The 21,232-nt window shown below is 39.4% G+C and overlaps 1 protein-coding gene across 1 annotated transcript in view; it reads right to left on the bottom strand.

Annotated features, from left to right (window-relative positions):
- The window catches only part of kcnd3 (potassium voltage-gated channel, Shal-related subfamily, member 3), a gene marked incomplete at both ends in the record, with an annotated part of 107,055 nt that extends 86,193 nt beyond the window's left edge, over positions 1-20,862 (bottom strand). Inside the window, one exon of the mRNA XM_079239248.1 lies at positions 19,760-20,862. Within this exon, the coding sequence (XP_079095374.1) occupies positions 19,760-20,862 (1,103 nt within the window). The remainder of the gene's footprint in view (positions 1-19,759) is intronic.
- Between the last annotated feature and the right edge of the window lie 370 nt (positions 20,863-21,232).

Raw genomic sequence — 21,232 nt, 5'->3', positions numbered from 1 at the left:
TTGCTCTTACGGTTTCCTGTGGTATTGCTGTTTTTGCTGCTTTAGGATCTTCAAAACCTCCTTGAAAACATAACAAATATGTGGGTAAAAACCCAGGAGACGGACAAAAGTGTCTGGTCGTCTGCATATACATCTTCTTCGGCAAGCACCAATAGGTCTTAAGCTTGACTGATATTCAGTAAATGTATATAACCAGGAAGCTCAAAGCAATGACTGCATGTTCAGTAAGAAAACTGCAGCTACACTCTCCCACATATGCACTGAAAACTAAGAAGGGATTATTGATTTTGTGGAAATAGGAAGCTGATAACGGATGTGTGAATTTGTCATCCAGGGAGACCCGTAGAGGAAAATGGTCGGTGCAATCATCAGCAGAGGAGCCAGCAGGGAGGCAATCACACACATAAATGTACACATACACTCCTCTATAAAGACAGAGACAAGACGAGACACAAGAGAAAGATATCAAGAAAATGAATTGAGAGCTAAGAACTAATGGGCCACAGAAGAAGTCAAATTTGTTGTACATATACACAGACCCAAAGCTGGCAGACAAACATCACCAAGAGTTATTTGGGTAACAGCTGCTCCCTGCTTGTGTTTCAGCCATGTGGATGACAATCTGATTGTAAAAAACAGTCACACCATACAATTAGAGTCACAACAGGTGTCTGATGGAGACAGGCGCACACGGAGTGAGTCACTGTGTATTAACTGAATTTGCTGTATAGAATGAGAAATAGTTTGATTGACTTCTCTTTGCTCCTGAAGAAAAAAAGAAAGGAAGAAGGGAATAAAGTACACAACTACACACTTAAGACTTTCGTATGCGGTCACCTTTGTAGTAAAACACATGCAGCTGTGATTACGGAGAGAATGAGCAAAGAGCGAACCACTGTGATGTGGAAACAGATGGAGACACTCAAGGAGCAAATTTGGAATTGGGATACAGTGAAAATGGAGGAGAGTGATCTAACACCATCACTGATCCTCTTAGTGGGAATCTCCGTTGCTGCATCTCTGAACATGTGCATGTTTTACAATTATGTGTTCAACACACGATTCTCATTTACAGCCTGTGGTTACCACGGAAACAAACAGCAGAGCAAAAGATGACATGCTTAAAAATACAACCTCTAAAATAAGTGCTCAGGTTTCAAATTTGTGGGGTTTTCAACTACAAGAAACATGGAATCATAGCTGCTTGCATATGCATCAAATGTATATTTTTCACTGTGGTGTGTGAGCTGTGTGACTGTGAAGGGTGTGAGGAGAGGACAGAAGGAGAAAGATGTGTTGAGAAGAAGATAAAAGAAGGGAGGGAAGGTAGAGGAGAGGGAGGAGTTGATGATGGGAGTGTGGATTGTTTCTATTTTTAGCCTGCATGTGTGATATATGCCAATAGGTGTTCAAACCAGTGAATAACTGACTTTGGCAGACTGTGATACACAGATTCTGTATACTTTTCCTTTTGAACCTAAACCATGAAATTCTAAAAAAACGTGGTATCCTTAAATTCCATTTCTGTGCAGATAAAAATCACCATAACTAATATAACAATCCCTGCCCATTTTTCAGATGAGTGACTTAAGATAACCGTTGCCCCCAATACTTTTTTTCATTGCCAGGAGGCAAAGGTGCTGAAAGCTGCCATAAATCCAAGTAAATTGAATGTACTGAAATTGAATTGAGTGTGGAAAGACAGAAAAAAAACATATCATGATGAAATGAAATCAGGATTATATCCATAAAGCCATTGACTCACTTGTTAATCCCAAAATGATTTGGTTTTGGACAAAAACCAGACACAAACCACGAATGGATTAAATTACATCAATTGAAAAAATCTGAATTGTATGGATATCATATCAATCACCCTGTGCTGTGACTGGCCTCCACTTACCAAACCATTTATCTGATGATTCCTTCATAAATGGTCTGATGAATTGAAAACATCCACTCACATTGGTCTCATTATGATTGCATCTGTTTCCAGTGGCGACCAGTTCTTGTCCAGTTTTGTCTTCGTCTTTCTAAATCTTTCTCTGATAGATGTCATGGAAAACAGGACTGGTGGGGGATTACACTATTCACACAAGTGTTGTATCAGTCTGCATTGTAGCTATGGTATTATTGCAACCATAATATTCAACGCAGCGTCATCACCAGTCGACAATTCCTTCTCTGAGCGACGGAATACACTACAAGCCAAACTACCAGTCCTGTCAGACTATACTCAAGACTCAAGGCTAAACTTTGACCAAAATGTAAACAGGGACACTAACAAGGCTAGCATGCTCATTATTAGCAGGTATAACACATGCTATGCTTTATACACCACATAAATAAACATGAAGTTTCCCAAGAGCTGCTGTGGATGTCATTAGCTTTGCATCTGCAGTTCCAGGTCAAGAACCAGCTGTTGAATCTTGACCTGATGCTGGTTCTAATGGTTACAGTTTCTGACAGGTAGAGCAATGTTCCCATAGCACTGCTGTGGTTAAAAGTTGTGGTGTTCATTTGCATTGTATCCATATGCACACATGTCAATCTCTGTATACCATACAGGCAAACGCCAACAAAGGCACACACACACATGCAAAAGAGAAAAAAAAAGAAAAAGAAAAACACATGCAGTGCACATATTTGGAACAGTGAATGCTCAATATCAGCCATCTGTGGTATCTAAAAAATACTTGGCCAGGTTTTTTGGCATCATTTTTTTGTCCAAGGGGGTTTGGCTCAAATCTGTTACCATTTCCCAGCATGGCCTCTGTAAAGAACACACATCAATGACCTCACAGCTGGAAACGAGATCATAGGCCAAGTTTACGGCTAAGAGTTGCTCTACAGGGAAAGAAAAAACACACAGCGATATACTGCTCTATCACTGCGCCTTCCTCCTTAAAACTTCACTTTGCTCGCTAACTATCTTTTGCCTGTTTGCTTTAGTACAACACTCCTTTTCTTGATCTAACATCAAAATAACTGCCCTCTCTAACCTTATCTTGGGAGCAATTTGTTCTTCAGCACTTTTAATAGAAAGGCAATTAGGCTGCACTGATAACTACTGACGACTGATTACAAATCATGTAAGAAATAATTCTGCTCTGGCTGAAAAGCTGTGAAAATAAAAAAGGTAATAAAAGACGAGACAGGTGTGATTCAAAGTCCAACCTCTGCTAATTATAGTGGCACAGGCCTAATCTGCATCTGTTTGACAGTCACAGCTTCCACATGGTAGAGTCAGATACCAAGTCATTGAAACACTGTCTCCATAATACTCCAGCTGTGTAATGTGTTCCCGTCTATCAGTCAAACCCCAGGTTGTTCTTTACCCTGAAAAGTCTGAGTGTTTGGTTCAGTGACAATATGATATTCATCATATTTTGCATGAATCTCGTATAGCTCATGGAAACTATGTGGGGAGTGTGTCCAGAGCTGTCTGGTCACAGTGTGAATAGTTATGGAGAACCATTGAAAAGCTGATGCTCCTCTCCCAGCCACCTGCTACCAACCTGGCCCACCTGGCCCAGAATAATTTATTACACTCCAAAGCACCTGACCAAGACATCCATCATCCAACCCTGATCTATATCCGCTCATTAGGCTGGCTATCATCACAATGCAACACTGATAAGGTGTTCTCTGTATTGTACAATTACTCCTCCATGACAGCTGATGCGTTTTAGTTGAGTTAACAAGACAATGTAATGTCTCATTGTAAATAAAGGGGGTAATAAAATAAATATCTTGCAGAAAATGAATACTGGATAATATTTTTTTTACATGCAGATACAGGAAAAAAATATGTTTTCTACTTTTTCTGTTTTAGTATTGCATTGTTAGCTTGGTTCATATACCAAATGACTAAATAAAGCCTCTAGACATTCTGTATGCTCCTATTTATATATATATCATTATAAGACCCAGTGGAAATGAAACCAGTTTCATATGGATTATTTTGTCTCAGGAAAACTGTGGCCATACATATCAGATACATATGTATCCTGTGGGGCCCTGCGATGGACTGGCAAGCTGTCCAGGGTATACCCTGCCTTTTGCCCCAAGACTGCTGGGATAGGCTCCAGCTTCCCCGCGACCCTGAATTGGATTAAGCGGTTAGGAAAATGAATGAATGAATCAATGAATGTATCCTGTGGTATAAATAAATACTTATGCTGCTGGGATGAAATAATCATCCTGAAGATAGTGTCAGTAGGTAGAAAATGTCAGCAAACTTAAATACCTCTTTTTATTTTTTATGTTCTTGTATGATTGGCTCTTGGTATAATGTGAGTTATTCTTAGAAATGTCAATTTGTCCTTCATATCATAGGAAATAGTCTTCCTTTAGCCTCATATATACAGTGTTATCTTCATATTCTTCATGTAAAATTGTACAATTACCAAATTATATTATTAAGTCATGAGGGAGCTATTAAGACATGCCCCTAGTTAGCAGCTAACAGCTTTCTTTAGGACATAGTACAAATGATCTGGGGGTGGTGGGGGTGAGATCAGCTGATTACTCAAGCAGCGGACCAGGAGTCATTGATAAACCAAATGAACGCTGCAAGGAGAATGGAAACCTGTAACCTCAAAAGGAATTCAGGCCTTACATTTACAAATTATAAAGTATGTAAAATTGCATCTCTGAACAGCACATCTACTCTTGGTGGCCCATCTCTTCAAATTTCAGAGATTTGTAAAATCAAGGGGGAGCACAGAGGTGTGGTTATCGCATCAGACATCAGACTGTGGAGTTTTCACATTCTCCCAGTGCATGTGTGGGTTCTGTTGGGCACTTCCTCCCACCATCCACAGACATGCATGTTAGGTTAACTGGCCACTAAATCCTCACTAGCAACGAATGTGTAGGCCCTGCGTCGAACTGGCAACCTGTCTGGGATGTACCCTGCCTCTTGTCTGCTAATTGCTGGAATAGGCTTCGGCCCCCGTGACCCAGAACAGTTAAAGACAATGAATGAATGAATGAATGAATGAATGAATGAAAACTGATTGTAATATCAAGCCAACATTATCTTACTTGGAGAAAATGCAGTACAGTAGCCACTTATTGCCTCAAACGCACCAAAGTGTAAAAGTGAAAGACAATAATTCCTTCAGCAGCTTCACTGGTTCAAACATCTTGTTAACTATTAGCCAGAACAAAGAAGATTTAAATAAGAGAAATAAATAAGTAAAATCACATTATTTTGGGAAATCAAAATCTATCGAGCCATATTTGACCATGTCTGTTTCACCTTTAAAATATTTAAAGAGACTTTCTTGGCGGCAAAATTTAACCCACTGGGGAAAATATGTGTAAAGCCTGACCTATTTTTATGTTGCTTAATGACTAAGAACACGTGCTCATGTGAGGGTTTGTGAGTATGAATAATTAGCCAACAATGACTGGTTGACGATTAGTTAAGTTTGTCAGTCAGATAAAATTTGTTGTTTAAGCCAGCATAAGTGGAGCTCTGGATAACAGCACATAGTGAAACTATTTGCTGTCATAATGTGGATTAATTGACCCAGGTGATGCGTTACTGTGCCTCTTATCCAGCCACATTATTTGGATCTGCTGTTAACATTTGGTAGCAGCAGTAGCAACAGTTAGATCTCAGTAACCTGTCAACATTTACTACATTTATCATGCCTAACTAAACATGAAACCTATCCTGTTGGGGCCAACAAAATGATAAATTTGTCTTTTGTGGTTAGTGTTATTATGCATGGCTATCTCATTTCCCACTACATAATTAGCAGTGAATTTCTTGATCTAAGAAGGAAATTTTTATGTTAACCATACTTAAGTAAAGGCTCCTCTCGGTGCTTTTTACTCATTACCAAGAGTACTTTTTAGGAGGTGACAACCATCTGAGAAAAATGTGTTTAGGTTGTTCGTCTGCACTTCTGTGTAAGGTATCTTTTTTTTTTTTAGAGGCAAAGATCAGACAAATAGGTTTTATTTATACTTTTACTCCATCTATCTCCTCTACCTTCTTTGCTTTTGTAATATCAATAATGAAGAGAAGATAATTTTCTCTCACCTCACTAACATGCTGGGAGATGAGATTCCCCCACTGTGCGCCTGAACATGCCTGAAGCGACTAAGCAAAGAGCCCTAACGCTTATAAATTAATTGTAATATAGACTGCTATGAGTAGATGCCTGGGCACTGCAGCAAAGCAGGTTCAAAGTCATTGTATGAGAGTTGAAAAGAGGGGGAGGGAGAGAAAAAAAATCTGAGAGCTGAGTATCTAAAGGCTTTTCATGGACTGTAGGGCACTGCACTGCACAACAACAAGCTGAAGTCTTAAGACTTTTTCACATTTGTTTTCATAACTTCTATATCACTTTGTAGGTAGAGAGAAAATAAAATATGATGGATTGAGGGAGAGAGAGAAAAAAGTGGGGCGAGGAAATGGGAGCTATATTTCTATAAAGGAAAAATGTAGAAGAGCTGATCAACAAAACAAGATAAACTTAAATGGGGCTTACATTAAAACCATATTTCTTAGCCTATGTAAATGAACAAAAACTGGATTTGAAGAAGCACCCCAGGAATTAAAATGGAAAAAAATATCTGGATGAACTTTGAGCTTGAGACACTTTTGCATATTGCAGATCAGCTTCTCAATAAAACAAGGAGATTTAGTTCATACCATTACATCATATAACCATTAACAAATATGTATCCGCAAAGTGCTCTGGAGCTGACACTTAAAGTTGGTATCCTTTAGCTTACAATCACATGTCTCTTATGACATTATCCTATTTCTAGAGACAGCCAAGTATATTGCATATTTTGTCACTGGATGTGGAGGTAGTGTCTTATCAACCAAGCCTCTGCAGGGAAACAAAATCAATTGGCTCACTCAGGTGAGCTCATGTCCACATGTCCCTTTTTGATAAGTTTGACGAGTATTATTCTTACATTCCATAGTAAAGTTACAGACCATCTTTCCTGAAGAGTTCAAGTTTTTTCTGTCTTGTGTGTTCAGAAGAAAATGTCTGAAGTTAACATGGTAATCTTTTCTGAGACTGTTTATCACATCAGCTGGAAAGTGGATGGACTTACAAAGCTCTAAGTTTTGAACAGGTTATTAATGCAGTGTTAATTCAACGCTAATAAGATTAAAGCATAATACAGAGTGTCTTGTGTGAAATAAAGCCTGTGTGGATAGTTCTTACTGAGCAGCAGTGGACCATGGCCTTGCTCTTCACTGAGAATAGAGGTAAATGATGGGTTACTCAGAAGAAGAGTTTGGAAATTGAATTAATATAACCACCAGTCAACCTTTCAAGGGAAAAGGCTTACTGAAATCTATTAATGGTTTTATGCATGACTTGACTTTTGTGCTCTTCCCAATGCTTGGTGCTGTCAGACGGCACACAGCTAGATTAATCCCCCGGCATGGGTAATCCCCCAAAGACATCTGGATAAAAAAAGAGACTAGTTTGTGAAGGACATATCTTGTATTCACACACTGACATAAGACGGACAACACAGACTAGAAGGGACAAACACAGTTTTCATATATTAACTGAGGAGTTTATTTCTCACTTATTTACTTATTTTTATAAACTGCCTCAAATCAAATGTCATGACATTAAATCCAGTAGGATGATCCTCTGTCAAGTCTGACTGGGTGGAGAGGACAGCCCTCACACACATAGGCAGATAAATGCTAAAGCAGAGGGAAGAGCTCCAGAGACAAGCATTAATCCCCACAGATTTAGTGTAGCAGAACAATTGCTTTTTGTCACCCTGGATAATCGGCACAAAGTAGTTTATGAATTACGCTATGCTCAGAAAGATACAAACACAGCTAGACAGAGGATGCGTGAGTGAGAACAAATGCGTATAAGTCAGCAAAAGACAGAGTGAAGGCATAAAAATGGAACAATGACATCTACCTGTTCAAAAAGAGTGGCTGTAAATCTGGGGAAATTACTTTATTCAGACACAGTTTATCACATTCTCTACAGGGAAATTTAGATGCCATTTATTTCTAAAACTTGGCCTACATATTTAGAGAAATATCCCTCGCATTCCCTTCAGCCCCTATTATCCAGCCACGTAATGAGCACATCTATGCAGTAGACACAATACTGTCTAATCCATAATTGTTTAGATTTGGGCGTTTGCTCACTGCCAACTAAATCAGGGGCTTCTCCAGTGGCAACAGTGGTTGAGTGAGTGACAAGGTTACTGTTGTCTTCGATCAACCTTTATTAATGCGGGAGGTGAACTCACATCTAAACCCATTTAGCTGGCGCATGCACTTTAAGGCTCATTGTTTTATTTTATCAAATATAAAATGAAAACACAAAGTAACAAAATAATCTTGTTGATGTGTTTTTTTTTCTTGCAATAATTGTCAAAATATCCACATTTGTAACCAGCACCTTCTTCATAAACCGCATATCATATGTGTAATTATCACCATGTCCATCAACAAATCAAAATGAAAGTGACTGCAGTTAACCTTCTCAGGACCACAAACTTTGAATAGTAATCCATCCAAGAGTTATTTAGGTTCTGGACAAACTCCGTGACCATTACAAGAGTCATATCACCAGTTTACCTAAAAAGTGACTTTGCAGGATATTTGCAGGAAAAGATTAGATGCCGTTTTTGGAGCATGTGTGGGTAGCAGTCATCAGCTGTTCAGGATGCTACTACACACCCTGGAAACTGATAATCACCAACTCATTTTGAGGCCCCTTACTGAGATCCTGCTGGTAATTGAATTGGACTGCTGCACAAGTGTAGTAGGCTTGGAGGGACCATGGCTGAAGGCAATCAGCTGTGACAGACGGTAAAAGGGAGACAGATGGGAAGGAGACAGTTTCTATAATGAAATATTCACATGTCTCACGTACAGTCTTCTTGCCTTCACACCTTGAGCACCACTCCAATCACTTATTCCCAGTTAGTAGAGATTAAGTTAGCTGGGACACAATGTCCTATGACGGGGCAGCATTTGCATCCCTGGCACGTCAGTGACGATAATGTGTGGAAAACAATGGACATATTTGAAGAACCTCACTGAAAGACCATCCCAGTGAATTACCCTTCACAGTCACATTGGCCCAAGTCCTCCAACAATCCTTCCATGCTTGGTTGACAGGTGGCCAGGTAAATATATTTTCTCAAAAGCTTGAAAGGCTTGGCACTCAATGTTACTGTTGAAAAAATGGGCGACCATCCAGATCTCTGCATGGGAAGAGGATGAAATATAATCCAACATGACAGGAGAGTCTGAAAAAGGATCTAGCAGAACTGAAAGTGATCATTTAATTTTTTAATGCACTCTTGGTTCTGGTATTGATTTCTGCGATCTTAAACACGAAGATACAAACAGTAGATATCGAACAAAATGGTGCATTGCTTCTTTTGACAGGTTGACTTGGTTCTAAGTAATTCAGAAAGAGTTATCTACTGATTTATTTTTGAGGTTATCTTTGGGGTTCAAATTTCAGATATTGTGAAATTACGGACCAGGTTTGTTTTTCCAAGTATAATCCAGGATAGGGCCAAGAATCCTATGGACACAGAATCTTTGTAAGTTGCTGAAACTCAAATATAAAGCACTTAATAACACTCAGCCTACAAGGAACTGGATAAACTTTTAGGCCATTGGCTATGGGATTAATATTACATATATATATATATATATATATATATATATATATATATATATATATATATATATATATATATATATATATATATATATATATTTTATTTATTTATTTATTTTTTTAAATCAGGAGTGTGGCCCTAACATAAAAACTTAATTTTAGTGAGGTAAAACATAAGTGATATTTCAATGAATAAGGTAAAAGAACTAAGAAGACTGAGTTAGAGGGTGTAACATGGAGCAAACTCTGTGTTTTTATACTGAGAAAAAGACTGAACGAGAGCTGAAAATAACCAGAGACAGAATAACAGCTGGAGGAGTCAAAGTTTATATTCATTTTGTAGATATTTTGTTCGAATATAAGTGTGTGTACATTTCTCAGATAAGGATTTATTGCAATATGAGGGAGATCAAACAGTGGTCATTGTTGTCATAGAAACCATCTTCAGGCCAGAGATGAGTGTATGTGCAACTAGAGCCCTTTAATACACGGGCAGTGTTCACTTTAAAGTCAACTTTAGAGAACAAAGATTAAGCAGAAATGTTTTTTTTTCCCCTTTTGGAAATAAGGATAAAATCATGAAATTTTAATTCCACAATTATTATGTTTTTATGTTGTGTTGCAACATTGTGTTCCATCTACTTTTACCAGTATAGGTAAAGAGAAGTAATTAATCTGTAATTCATGACAAGACCAAATGTATGAAATTAAGCTATAAAGCTTTTCCAGTTGCCTAACTGTTATCTAAAGTTTACAGACTGGGCTGGCTTCCTGCCAAATGCTTTTTCTTCCATAACAGCTGCTTGCTTTCCTACGGGGAAGCAAAAATGCACGACATGTTAGAAAAGCAGCACTGCAAAACCTTTGAACCATGCCAAGAAGAAAATGATTTACTTATTATGTTTATTTACATAATTCATAATATGCATCAGTTGGTCAATGACGTGTTGTACTGTGATTAAAAAAAACATTGCTGGCTGAAGAAACTGAGTAATAACATGGTCTTTTTTTGACCCACAGAATCAAATCAAATCAAATCAAAGATACTTTATTTATCCCCGAGGAGAAATTCAAGGACTGACTCTCTCTAATCATTACTACAGTAGCTGCAGATTAACCCCTGGTTTAAATTTTGTCCTGATAGTAAATACCTTGTTATTTTACTAATCATGAGAAGTTGTTGATTTTTCTGCTGAAATCTTTAAAATTTAAATAATTGCTTCATGATTGGCGCAGTGGTTAGCGCTGTGGCCTCACAGCAAGAAAGTCACTGGTTCGATTCTTGGCTGGTTTGGTCAGTGGCCTTTCTGTGTGGAGTTTGCATGTTCTCCCCGTGTATGCGTGGGTTCTCTCCGGGTACTCCGGCTTCCTCCCACCATCCAAAGACATGCATGATAGGTTAATTGGTCACTCTAAATTGCCCCTAGGAGTGAGTGTGGTTGTTCGTCTCTCTGTGTGTGGCCCTGCGATGGACTGGCGGGCTGTCCAGGGTGTACCCTGCCTGTCGCCCAAAGCCAGCTGGGATAGGCTCCAGCTTCCCCGCGACCCTGAATTGGAATAAGCGGTTTGGAAAATGAATGAATGAATGAATGAATGCTTCAGGATTAAAACTAAAACTCTGTTATCATGCGGTAAAGATGCAAAGATGCCTGTCTAACACTATAAATGCAAATGTTGCCTGGAATATCGCCAAACATCATTTCCATGAATTAATCTCTTAAAAAGAAATGATGATCACTTTTTTCATTTTAATGAATTATTATACAGTATTATTCTTAAATTAGTCTCAATTAAAATGATGGAATTAAACATATTAAGGGGATGGTGGTTGATTAGGATCAGTGTACATATGGGAATGCTTTAACTGGTTTGTAGAAATCCAAAAATCTGAATGCCATCATCTTGTTTTTCTTCCATATTGGTTGGAAGAAGCAAAGGAATAAAAGCTTAAATCATTCACACACCGAGCCCCATAGTGTATTCATGTTTTGCACTGATGATCCTCATTAATCAAACTCCAAATAAATCTTTGAGTGTAGGTCAAGTCACCACTAATCTTGACCTTAAAAAGAAAAAAGATGCAAACAGATAACTGCCTTCTTAACTCCAAGATAACAGGTCAATGACATCACATTCAGTCATACTCTCCTCAGACATCCTAATTAGTAGCCCTAACAGCGGCCATCACGTTTGTCTGCTGCCTGGATCAATACTCACTCGTTTGCATTGATAATTGTTCGCACAAGCAGTTGGCTTAAAAACAAAGCTTCAACCACAAATTTGGCGGGAAAGACTTGGAAACCATGGATAAACAGTTTTAAAATGAAAACAAGGATATAGACCTACATTCACAGACACAAAAGCAGGCACGCATACCCTGAATCTATGATGCACAGTGAACCTTTGCACCATGCCCAACAATAATGTGTGTGAGAGGTGTGTGGTTGTCATGGAGACAGACAGGAGCGCATTGATCCTCAAGGCACAGTGATCAAAAAGGTTTCTGATAAGCATATTAAATCACACTCAGGCACAGCTATGCTAATGACTGCAACATAACCAACAACTCCAGCACTCGTCTAGGGTTCATCAATTAGGAAACCATAATGAGACCACAAAGATGACACACAAAGCAGGTGACATGTTTTGCTATAAGAAAACAGCCACAACAGCAAATGGAACATGTCTTTTCTTTTCAGACATTTACAGACTGTTCTCCCTACCATGTTGTTGCGGAAATTATAAGAGAGCAAACACCTTATGACTTTTGAAATGTTTACATGTAAATGATGTTGTTAAAAATACAAACTAACAGCAAAAAAGAGAAATGTTTGGTTTTCTTCTCTGCATTTGACTGAACAAAAACTTGTTCACATCCACATTACTGACCAAGAAATACCAGATGTCAGGGCACAGTTCTTCTGCAAGGACAAAAAAAAGAACATCCAAAGGTAAGGATTTACATATAATATAATCATTCCTTTATGGGTAAAAAAAAAAAAACTGAATGAAAGTTGGACAGAATACCTCGCTTATCTTTGTTCTTTTTTGTACTTATGCCTATGTCAGCTTCCACACGTTTGTCCTCTCCACTTTTTGATGAACAGACTTTCGTCAAGTCAGCTGTCACATGTCCATGGTCAAATTAAATGGAGATATCCAGTATTCCAACTTTTATAATAAAAGCAGTGCAGTTTCAGCTAGCTTCCTGGGATAAGCTGTGAAGACTATCTCAATGAGGAAATACGTTAAAATATCTCAAGCTCTGCTACAGCCCACATTTCTATTTTTGTCAATAGTCTTTTGTCAACAAAGGTAATATGTGAAATTACAATATAGTGATGATATTTATTCAGTTAAAATCCTTATTAATTTGGACTGAAACGACTTAATTTGATGTCGGCATGCGCCATGGACACGTGAAAACAGCTTCAGTTTTTCAGGATATTAAAATGAATTTTGACTTATTTGGGAGGCTGAAGTCATTCATGTGGAATTACGTATACAGCTGTGTCAATCATATTCACAGCGGGCATAATTTTCTGTCTGGAAAAAGATGACAGGCCTCTAAAGGGTAAAAACATAATATTATCTGCCACAGCTACTAGCATTTACTACTCTAGTGTGAGGTTAGCTACCTCTTTCTTGCCATCAGAGGCTCTTTCTCTAAGATTCCACTTGACCATGTATGAAACTTCTCAGTAGCTACAAATTCTTTTCCATAACACTGAAAAATTTCTGAAATTTTGAGCAAGCAAAGACCTCATCCTTAAATCAGGATGATGGAGGGAGGAGTCTTATCGGTTGGACATAGGCCATGACAATGATCCACCTAAAAAAAAAGAGAGGATCTTAAAGTATCCTTGATATCATAACGTTCCATTGACAAGACATAAGACGTGTGGCATTCAGGAAACACATATCCAAGGATGATTCCTTGGATCTAAGAAAAGCACAGTATATGACTTAAATTAGTTTAAAATAAGCATGGGAAACACTCCCACTTTTAAGGTGATAAGGAATGGTGGAAACCTGCAGAGATTGTGGGGAGGTGGTGTCCTCCGTAATTGCATAAAATACTAATTCAAAAGGAGGTACATTTTTTTGCAAAGTGAACACAGTTTAAGGGCATTAGAGAGAGGGCAGTGGGTGTCTGTCAATTAAATAGATAATGCACATTCTATTTTATGTGTGGAGAAAATTAGTTTCACAAGTCAGAGAAAAAGTTAGATAAGATATGAGTACTGGGAGAGTTTCTCAGTCTCATGTACTGAATTAGCATTTTGATGAGTATGATGTACTTTGGGGGGAAAAAAAAACACAATAGGTAATTCCAAATACAGTGTCTTCATATGACTGAGATTCTCCAAAGGACTGAAAAAAAATATATTGTTACTACAATATACAGTATTACCACAGAATATTCTATTTTCTTTTCCCTTTGGCTCTTCATGATAGCAATGACAACTTTGATGACATTATATATAAGTGAGTCACTGAAACTCTAAGACAAATTTTTATGTCATTACATAATCCATCAGTAGAACGCATTTTGTCCTATTATACAATATAATAATTAGGCTTTTCTTCACGCTTGTACATTCTATAAAATTATTTAATATTTTAAATAAAAAATTTATTAGGTTCATTATTCCTGCATTTCTCCTGGATTCATTAAAAAAGCTTTATCCCTCTTCCAGTTTCCAAAGATGTGACACTGAGTACAGAAATTGCTGAAAGGTAGTATCACCCAACAAGGTCTAGAACAGGCCTATTCAATTACTTTTTCTACTGGGCCACATTTCAAAACCATGAGATCCTTCTGGGCCAGGGGTCGGGAACCTAGCTAAAAGAACCAAAAAAATAATTTAAAAAAATAGGACTAAAACTACTTAATATTTTGCTTATAAATGGGTCAAATTAGACCTCTAATGCGAGGCTCTAGCTCTGGACATTTCGAAGTCTACACCGCACACTTTTTAATACACATTTACAACTACAGTAACAAAAACAATTGTCTTAGTAATAAAAAATAATAACAAACCACAATTAAACATTTTGTTTTATTAATCTGCATTAATGTAACAATTGCAGAACTAGTATCTAAGTAAGATACATATTTACCAAGTGAACATTTACTTTTTAACGTTTTATTTCAACCTTACACTTTTAGTGTGAGAAGTGGCGTTTCTTGTTTTGAATAATAGCAGAACTGTTAACCAAGTGAGATACAGTACATAGCCTTTATTTATCAAGTGAACATTAATTGGCTATTACTTTTTAACTTTTATTTCAACGTTACACCTTTAGTGTGAGAAGTGGCATTTTTTATTTTGAACAATAGCTGTAACATTTGGCTCGTAAGAGGTAAGTGCAATGCGCAGGCAGTAGTGCAGATTGGAGTCAGTCAGAGAGCCGCGCAGGCTGGTTTTTATTGCGTTCATATGGGAAAAGCTTGACTCGCAAACATAAGTAGATCCAAACATGCTCAGAACAGTCACGGCTAGGTTCTTGAGGTTTGGGAATTGGTGCACATTAACCTGACTCCAAAACTTGGTAGGGCCATGAGTACGCAGCTCTTGCGGCATTGTGAGGGATGACTGCATGTCCGCGAGAGAAGGAACTGTCCTTGGTCAATGGAAGACACCACTTGCTTTGCTCTGATGGACAAAGTTTCTTCAACAGTGACAGAGAATGGGTCTTTGGTAAAGTGCATTGCTTCCGTGGGGAGCACAAGGCCATCCAGACGAGTGGCGAAGTTGTCATTCAGCTTCGCAATTAAGTCTGTCATCGCCGCAGTCACTTTTGGAACTGGGATGCATTTACGGAGCGTAGGAAAATGCAGCATCCTTCCCGTACTGAGGTCCGCGGCGAACAGGTTCAGCTTCACTTGAAATGCTCTCGTTTGCTCCACAAGGTCAATGACAGTTTTATCTCTGCCCTGTAGTCCCAGATTAAGGTGGTTCAAGTGTTTGAATAAATCAGATAAAAAACACACATCTGCCATAAAGCTGCTGTCCATTATGCGGTTCAGGTACGCCTCGGCTTTCTTTTGATTGCTCTCGCATAGGAATACTTTTATTTCCTTCCCAAGCTCACAGAAACGCTCCAGGGAGTTACCTTTGGAGAGCCACCTCACATCGTTATGTAGGAGCAGGTCGTGATGTTCTGCTGACATATCGGAAAGCAGCTGGCGAAAGAGGCGGTGTTGGAGGCTTGACGTTGCACGAATAAAGTTTATTGTCGCCATGACATTGTCCATTATTGTTTTGAAGTGTCTGCTCAGTTTTGCGCACAGTACTGTCTGGTGCACTATGCAGTGTAAGGATGTCATTCCCGGAGCAACAGCTGACCAGCAGGCTGCCAGTCCATTCACTCTCCCTGACATAGACGAGGCTCCATCAGTAACAAGCATGCACACACGTTTCATGTCCAAATCATTGTCTTGAAAGAATTGAGAGATTTTATCAAAAAATATTTCACCAGTTGTTTGTCCTTTCAGCGGCAGCAGGCAGAGCAGTTCCTCTCTAAAACATCCTTGCTCAGAATCAAAAAAGCGCACATACACACATAATTGTGCTGTATCGCTTCTGTCTGTGGACTCATCTACTGCAATAGACATGGCAGGGGCCTTTTTCAGATCTTTGAGCAGTAATTCAAACACATCCGTTGCTAGTATTTCCATTCTGCGTATGTTTGTGGTGTCTGACAGAGGCACACTTTTTATTGCAGAAGTCACACTGGCCTTAACTTTTTCGTCATTGATCACCTCTTCGATCACGGCAAGCATGCAGTCTTTAACAGTTTCAGAGTCAACGAAGGGCCGTTTTTTCCTTGCTAAAATCCATGACACGCGTAGGGAGGCCACAGTTGCTTTTTCTTGTGCAGTACATGCCCTTGCGATGGTGGAGCAGCTCCTGTTGTATGATGCTAGCAGACCTTGCACTTTGCTAGCCCTCTCCTGTGTACCTTCGGGAAAATGAGCCGCAAAAGTTTGATGCTTTTCTGTGTGGTGTCTTCGAATATTGTATTCTTTCAATACAGACAGGCTTTCGTGGCATATTAAACACAGTGGCTTAGCATTAAGTCTCTCAGGTAAAATAAACAGATATTTGTCTGTCCAGGTAGTATTAAATCGCCTATTTTCAGCATCAATTTTACGTTTGTTACCTGACATCTTACTTTTCGCGGCCTTGAGTGACAGACTATTCTGGGATAGCTGTTGCTAGGATACACAGAATGGTGCGTTCAGGTGCAGTACCAGTGTGGGAATTTTGAAACTCGCACAAAAAAGTGATTTTTTTTTTTTAATCGTTTTTTTTTTTAGATTGCGGGTGGACGGATACAGGGTCAGTGGGGGTGGGCCACAAAAAGGCGGCCCGCGGGCCGCCATTTGAATAGGCCTGGTCTAGAATGTTTGTTCAACAACCCAGAGAAGAACATACTTTACAGGTCCTGCACTTCAAATGTCTCTTTATCCAAACCATGTGTTTGCAGGATTTAACCAAAACACTTGAGTCTTGCTCTCAAATGAGTGTTCTGTGGATGGTATTTGGTGGTTTCCAAACTCACTTGGGTGGTTAAATATCCTTCTGTCCAATACTCATGAAGAAAACCTTTTGATTTCTGGTTTCAAAACCCAAAGACTTGCTTCCATTTTATTCACTCATAGCTGATTCCAATCAAACTGTAATTCCTGCAAACTGTCTGGCTGAACACAGGTTTGGATAAAAATGATTCAATTTTTACTTCTTTACTCCATTCCCAATTTTGTCACTCTCCTATTTCTTTTCTCTTCTGACACACAGATGTCATTAAAGAAGCTTTAGTTTCCAGAAAAACAAAGCCGAGCAGCATTTCAAAATGCCATTCACCTGATACTTCATTGCTCATTGTGCAAGAGGGATTATGGATCCTGCATGACTGAGGTTAGATTACTGGCAGATACACTAAACACTCACAAAGCCAAAGCAGGCAAAACAGAGATGGAGCGCAGAGTGGTGTGTGACTGCGCTAATGTAAGCACAATAAAACTAAAACACAAACAAAGGTAGTTTTCAGAATGCAGCACAAATGTAAATGCTAAAAAACTGAAGTCAGCAGTGAATTAAATGTGTCTCCATGACAAAAAAACAAAGGCGAAGACACTCAACAGCACAAATATGAGCCCAGAGGCATCCAAACAGGAAGACAAAAAGTCAAGGAAAACATTGTCACTGGGAACTTTCTTTCATCTTATTTAGTTAAATTCGTTTAAATTATTGCATAGAAGACAGCTGAGATACGTCTTCACAGATTTCAGAATGAAGAGGAAGAAGAGAAGAATGACAAAACTTTATACAAAGATAATTCTTCTGAATATGAAAGCAAACGTTATATGCAAGCATGAAATGGCAACGATGCCATAAAACATGCCTGTAGAGAAAATGTACACTGATATTTGTTAATGTGAGTTTATACATGAAGAGTTTGAATGAAGAAAGAGAAACGTATGTGTGTGTTTCTATATGTCTGTTTCTGACATAAACTGTGAGCAGAGACCGGAATGTCAGGAAGGTTTACATTAGTCAGCAGATGCAGGGGGACACATCATTAGTCACTTCGACACTCTCTTCTGGCCCCTGCTTTATTGATGAAGCTTAACAACTACCTTTAACACACGCACGCACACACTCTGATTTTTCTTCATGATCAATAGGAAACTGTTTAATATCTCAAGTGTGAAGAGACAGGTTCCATGCCAGACGATGGGAGAGGAATGTAAAAGTTAAAGGAGGTGCTGGAAATTCATCAAATGAACCAACAGAGGTGAAAATGTCCACAGTTCAATGACTACGTGTATCTATGCACACCACAAAACTGATCCAGAATCAAATATCAGCACAACACCAGATCTTCTGGGCAGGTTGTGAATGGCAGGGCATGATGACCGAGTGCCAAGTATGTCACTGCAATGAGCTCAGAGCCGTTTATGGCCTCAATGACTCTGACATTTAGCAGGATGCTGCAATTCATCAGCTTCTCAGTCTGACTCACACAAACACACAACAGGGGACAGTCACAAAACATATTACCATTAGGCCTAATAGTGCCACATCACATAACTGTGTGTCAGTGTGTGTGTATGTGTGTTTATGATAATATTAATGTAGAATGTGTGGTCTCCTTTCATTATCATAAAAACACACTATGACATAAAAATTAAGAAAAATAGGGTAGCAGACAAAAATTAATGTCTTAAAATGCTCCAAATGTTCACCCTGAAAAATGCAATCAATGCCAATTCAAAGCTTTGCAACAGGATACAATAACAACAGCCCAAGGCTACAGGTTAATTAGCCATTTCAGTGAGTCATGGAAACATGTTTGCTTTTAAAAACTGTCTTAATAACAATAATTATCTTTTATCTTGATCTCAAAGGCAAGTAATTGAATCTGTTGTTTGCCTATGAAAATAAGGAACATTTTGACGATCATCACAGCCTTTGTACCTAAAGGTACGTCAAGGGCAGCAAAATTTTTTTCCTAGCTCACTCTTTGTTAGTGAGTTGAGTGGGAACACAGTGCTCTCTGCATGCAGAATACAGTCGCAGTTCATTCTGAAAGTTAGTGCTAACAACATGGCAAGTTGAGGAGGTACGATCCGTTTCTCTATTTCCCCTCTAATGTTTTGCTTCACTAAAATGCTTTCAACATTGTATTTTTTTTCTACATTTCTCTCTGTACCTCTTATCAGTGATGTATGAAGGGTGAGCAGTGACTGTCATTACTGAGAGAGCATCTTGATGGCTGCTCTTCCCCAAAGAATACAGGCAGAAGATACACAGTAAGCACAGAGTGCTTAAAGATGCTTTTTCTATGTAGTTACTTGTAAAGTGTAAAGTTTGTAGAGGATATTTAGAAGAAGTTGGACCTGACTTCAGAAGCGATTGCAGGTTTTTAGCTCTCAGAGTCACACTTTTGAAGTCAAATTATACTGCAAATAGACAAATACACACTTACAGAATCATAAACTCATACGCAGGCGTGCCCTTCTACAAACACACACTCACAATGTGCAAGTCACAACCAGATAAAAGATGTGTCTGCTCTGCTCTTACCCCAGTGTTGTCATAGTAACGATGGTGTACCAGAAGGAGGCTGGGATGCTGGTGAATTTGCTGGAGCTTGAACCCTTCTCTGCGTAGAACATGACGGTAGCAAAGATAATTATGGCCATTGTGAGGGAGAAGAGCAGAAAGCCCAGTTCCGAGGCACAGCTCTTCAGGGTGTAGCCCAGGATGCGCAGGCCCTGCGAGTGACGGGAGAACTTAAAGATACGGAACACCCGGAAAACTCGGAGTGTCACAAAAGCGCCGCTCACATCCTCGTTGTCCGTCATCACAAGTCCAATGTAGTAAGGTAAGATGGCCACTACATCGATGATGCTCATGACGGATCTCATGAAGCGGTAGCGGTTGGGTGCTGCAAACAGGCGCATCAGGTACTCCACGGTGAAGATCATAACACAGGCTGTGTCCATGCAGAAAAAGGCCACAGTGTAGCGTTCACCACAGGGCACTTCCTTATGGTTGGGTGCTGAACCACAGGGCACCGTCTCTACCACATTGGTGATGACAGAGACAGCAATGAAGAAGCCGGTGACGTAGTAGAAGACCAGGGCCATGGTAGAAGTGTGAGGGTTTTCAAAAGCCCGCCACATGGTCTCCCTGAAAGTCATATTGGGCAGCTTAGCATCTTTATTGTCCTCCTGGTCATCCATCAGACGCTCTGCATTCTCCCTCTTCCTGTCCTTGTACTCTTCATAGCAGCAGTCTCCAATGATCTCTGGGACAATGCCAAAAAAAGCCAGCTCCTCATCATAAGAGGAGATGCACTCGTATCGTGGATAATGGAGCTTGCCTGTACGGTAGAAGTTGAGGACGCTACGGAACACATCAGGGTCCCGGTCAAAGAAGTACTCTTTGGTCTCCTCATTGTAGAAGAACTCCTTTTCCGAGCTACCAAGCAGCGTGTCTGGATAGCGATCTAGTGTGTTCCGCCAGGTCTGGAAGCGCCGTCCACTGACATTAAGAATGATGAGCTCATCCTGCCTCTTGTTCTTTTCAGTGGGTGCTACTGGCATGGGCAAATTGGCCACAGGCATCCAGCCGATGGCGGCTGCCCTGGCAAAGGGAAGCCATGCCGCTACTCCCGCCGCCATGCTGTGTCCGGCTCGGGGCGTAGGGGGGAACAAGTCCAGCACCTTCACAACCAGCTTGACTTTAGCTCATTCACCATCTGAAGGGAAGAGAGGGAGGGAGTTTGCAAAGGAATATGTTGTTTCACTAAAGACAGTGGAGGAGAAGGAGGTCTGTTGATGAGAAAGCAGAATAAAAAGATGATCATTTAACAACATTTAGGCTTAATGGTAATATTGATTTAAAAAAAAAAAAGCTTACTAAACGTAAGGCAGTGGAAAACGGAGAACAAATGCAACAATGATTGTTAAATTAACCTTAGAAATCCCTCTGCAAAGGAATGATCTATCATGGATAGAAAAAGCATCTATAAGAGAAATGAATTCAATAAGC

The sequence above is a fragment of the Telmatherina bonti genome (genome assembly GCF_933228915.1).
Source record: "Telmatherina bonti genome assembly, chromosome: 4".
Lineage (NCBI taxonomy): Eukaryota > Metazoa > Chordata > Actinopteri > Atheriniformes > Telmatherinidae > Telmatherina > Telmatherina bonti.
The sequence above is the reverse complement of the archived record's forward strand: the minus strand, read 5'-3'. Positions and strand labels throughout refer to the sequence as shown.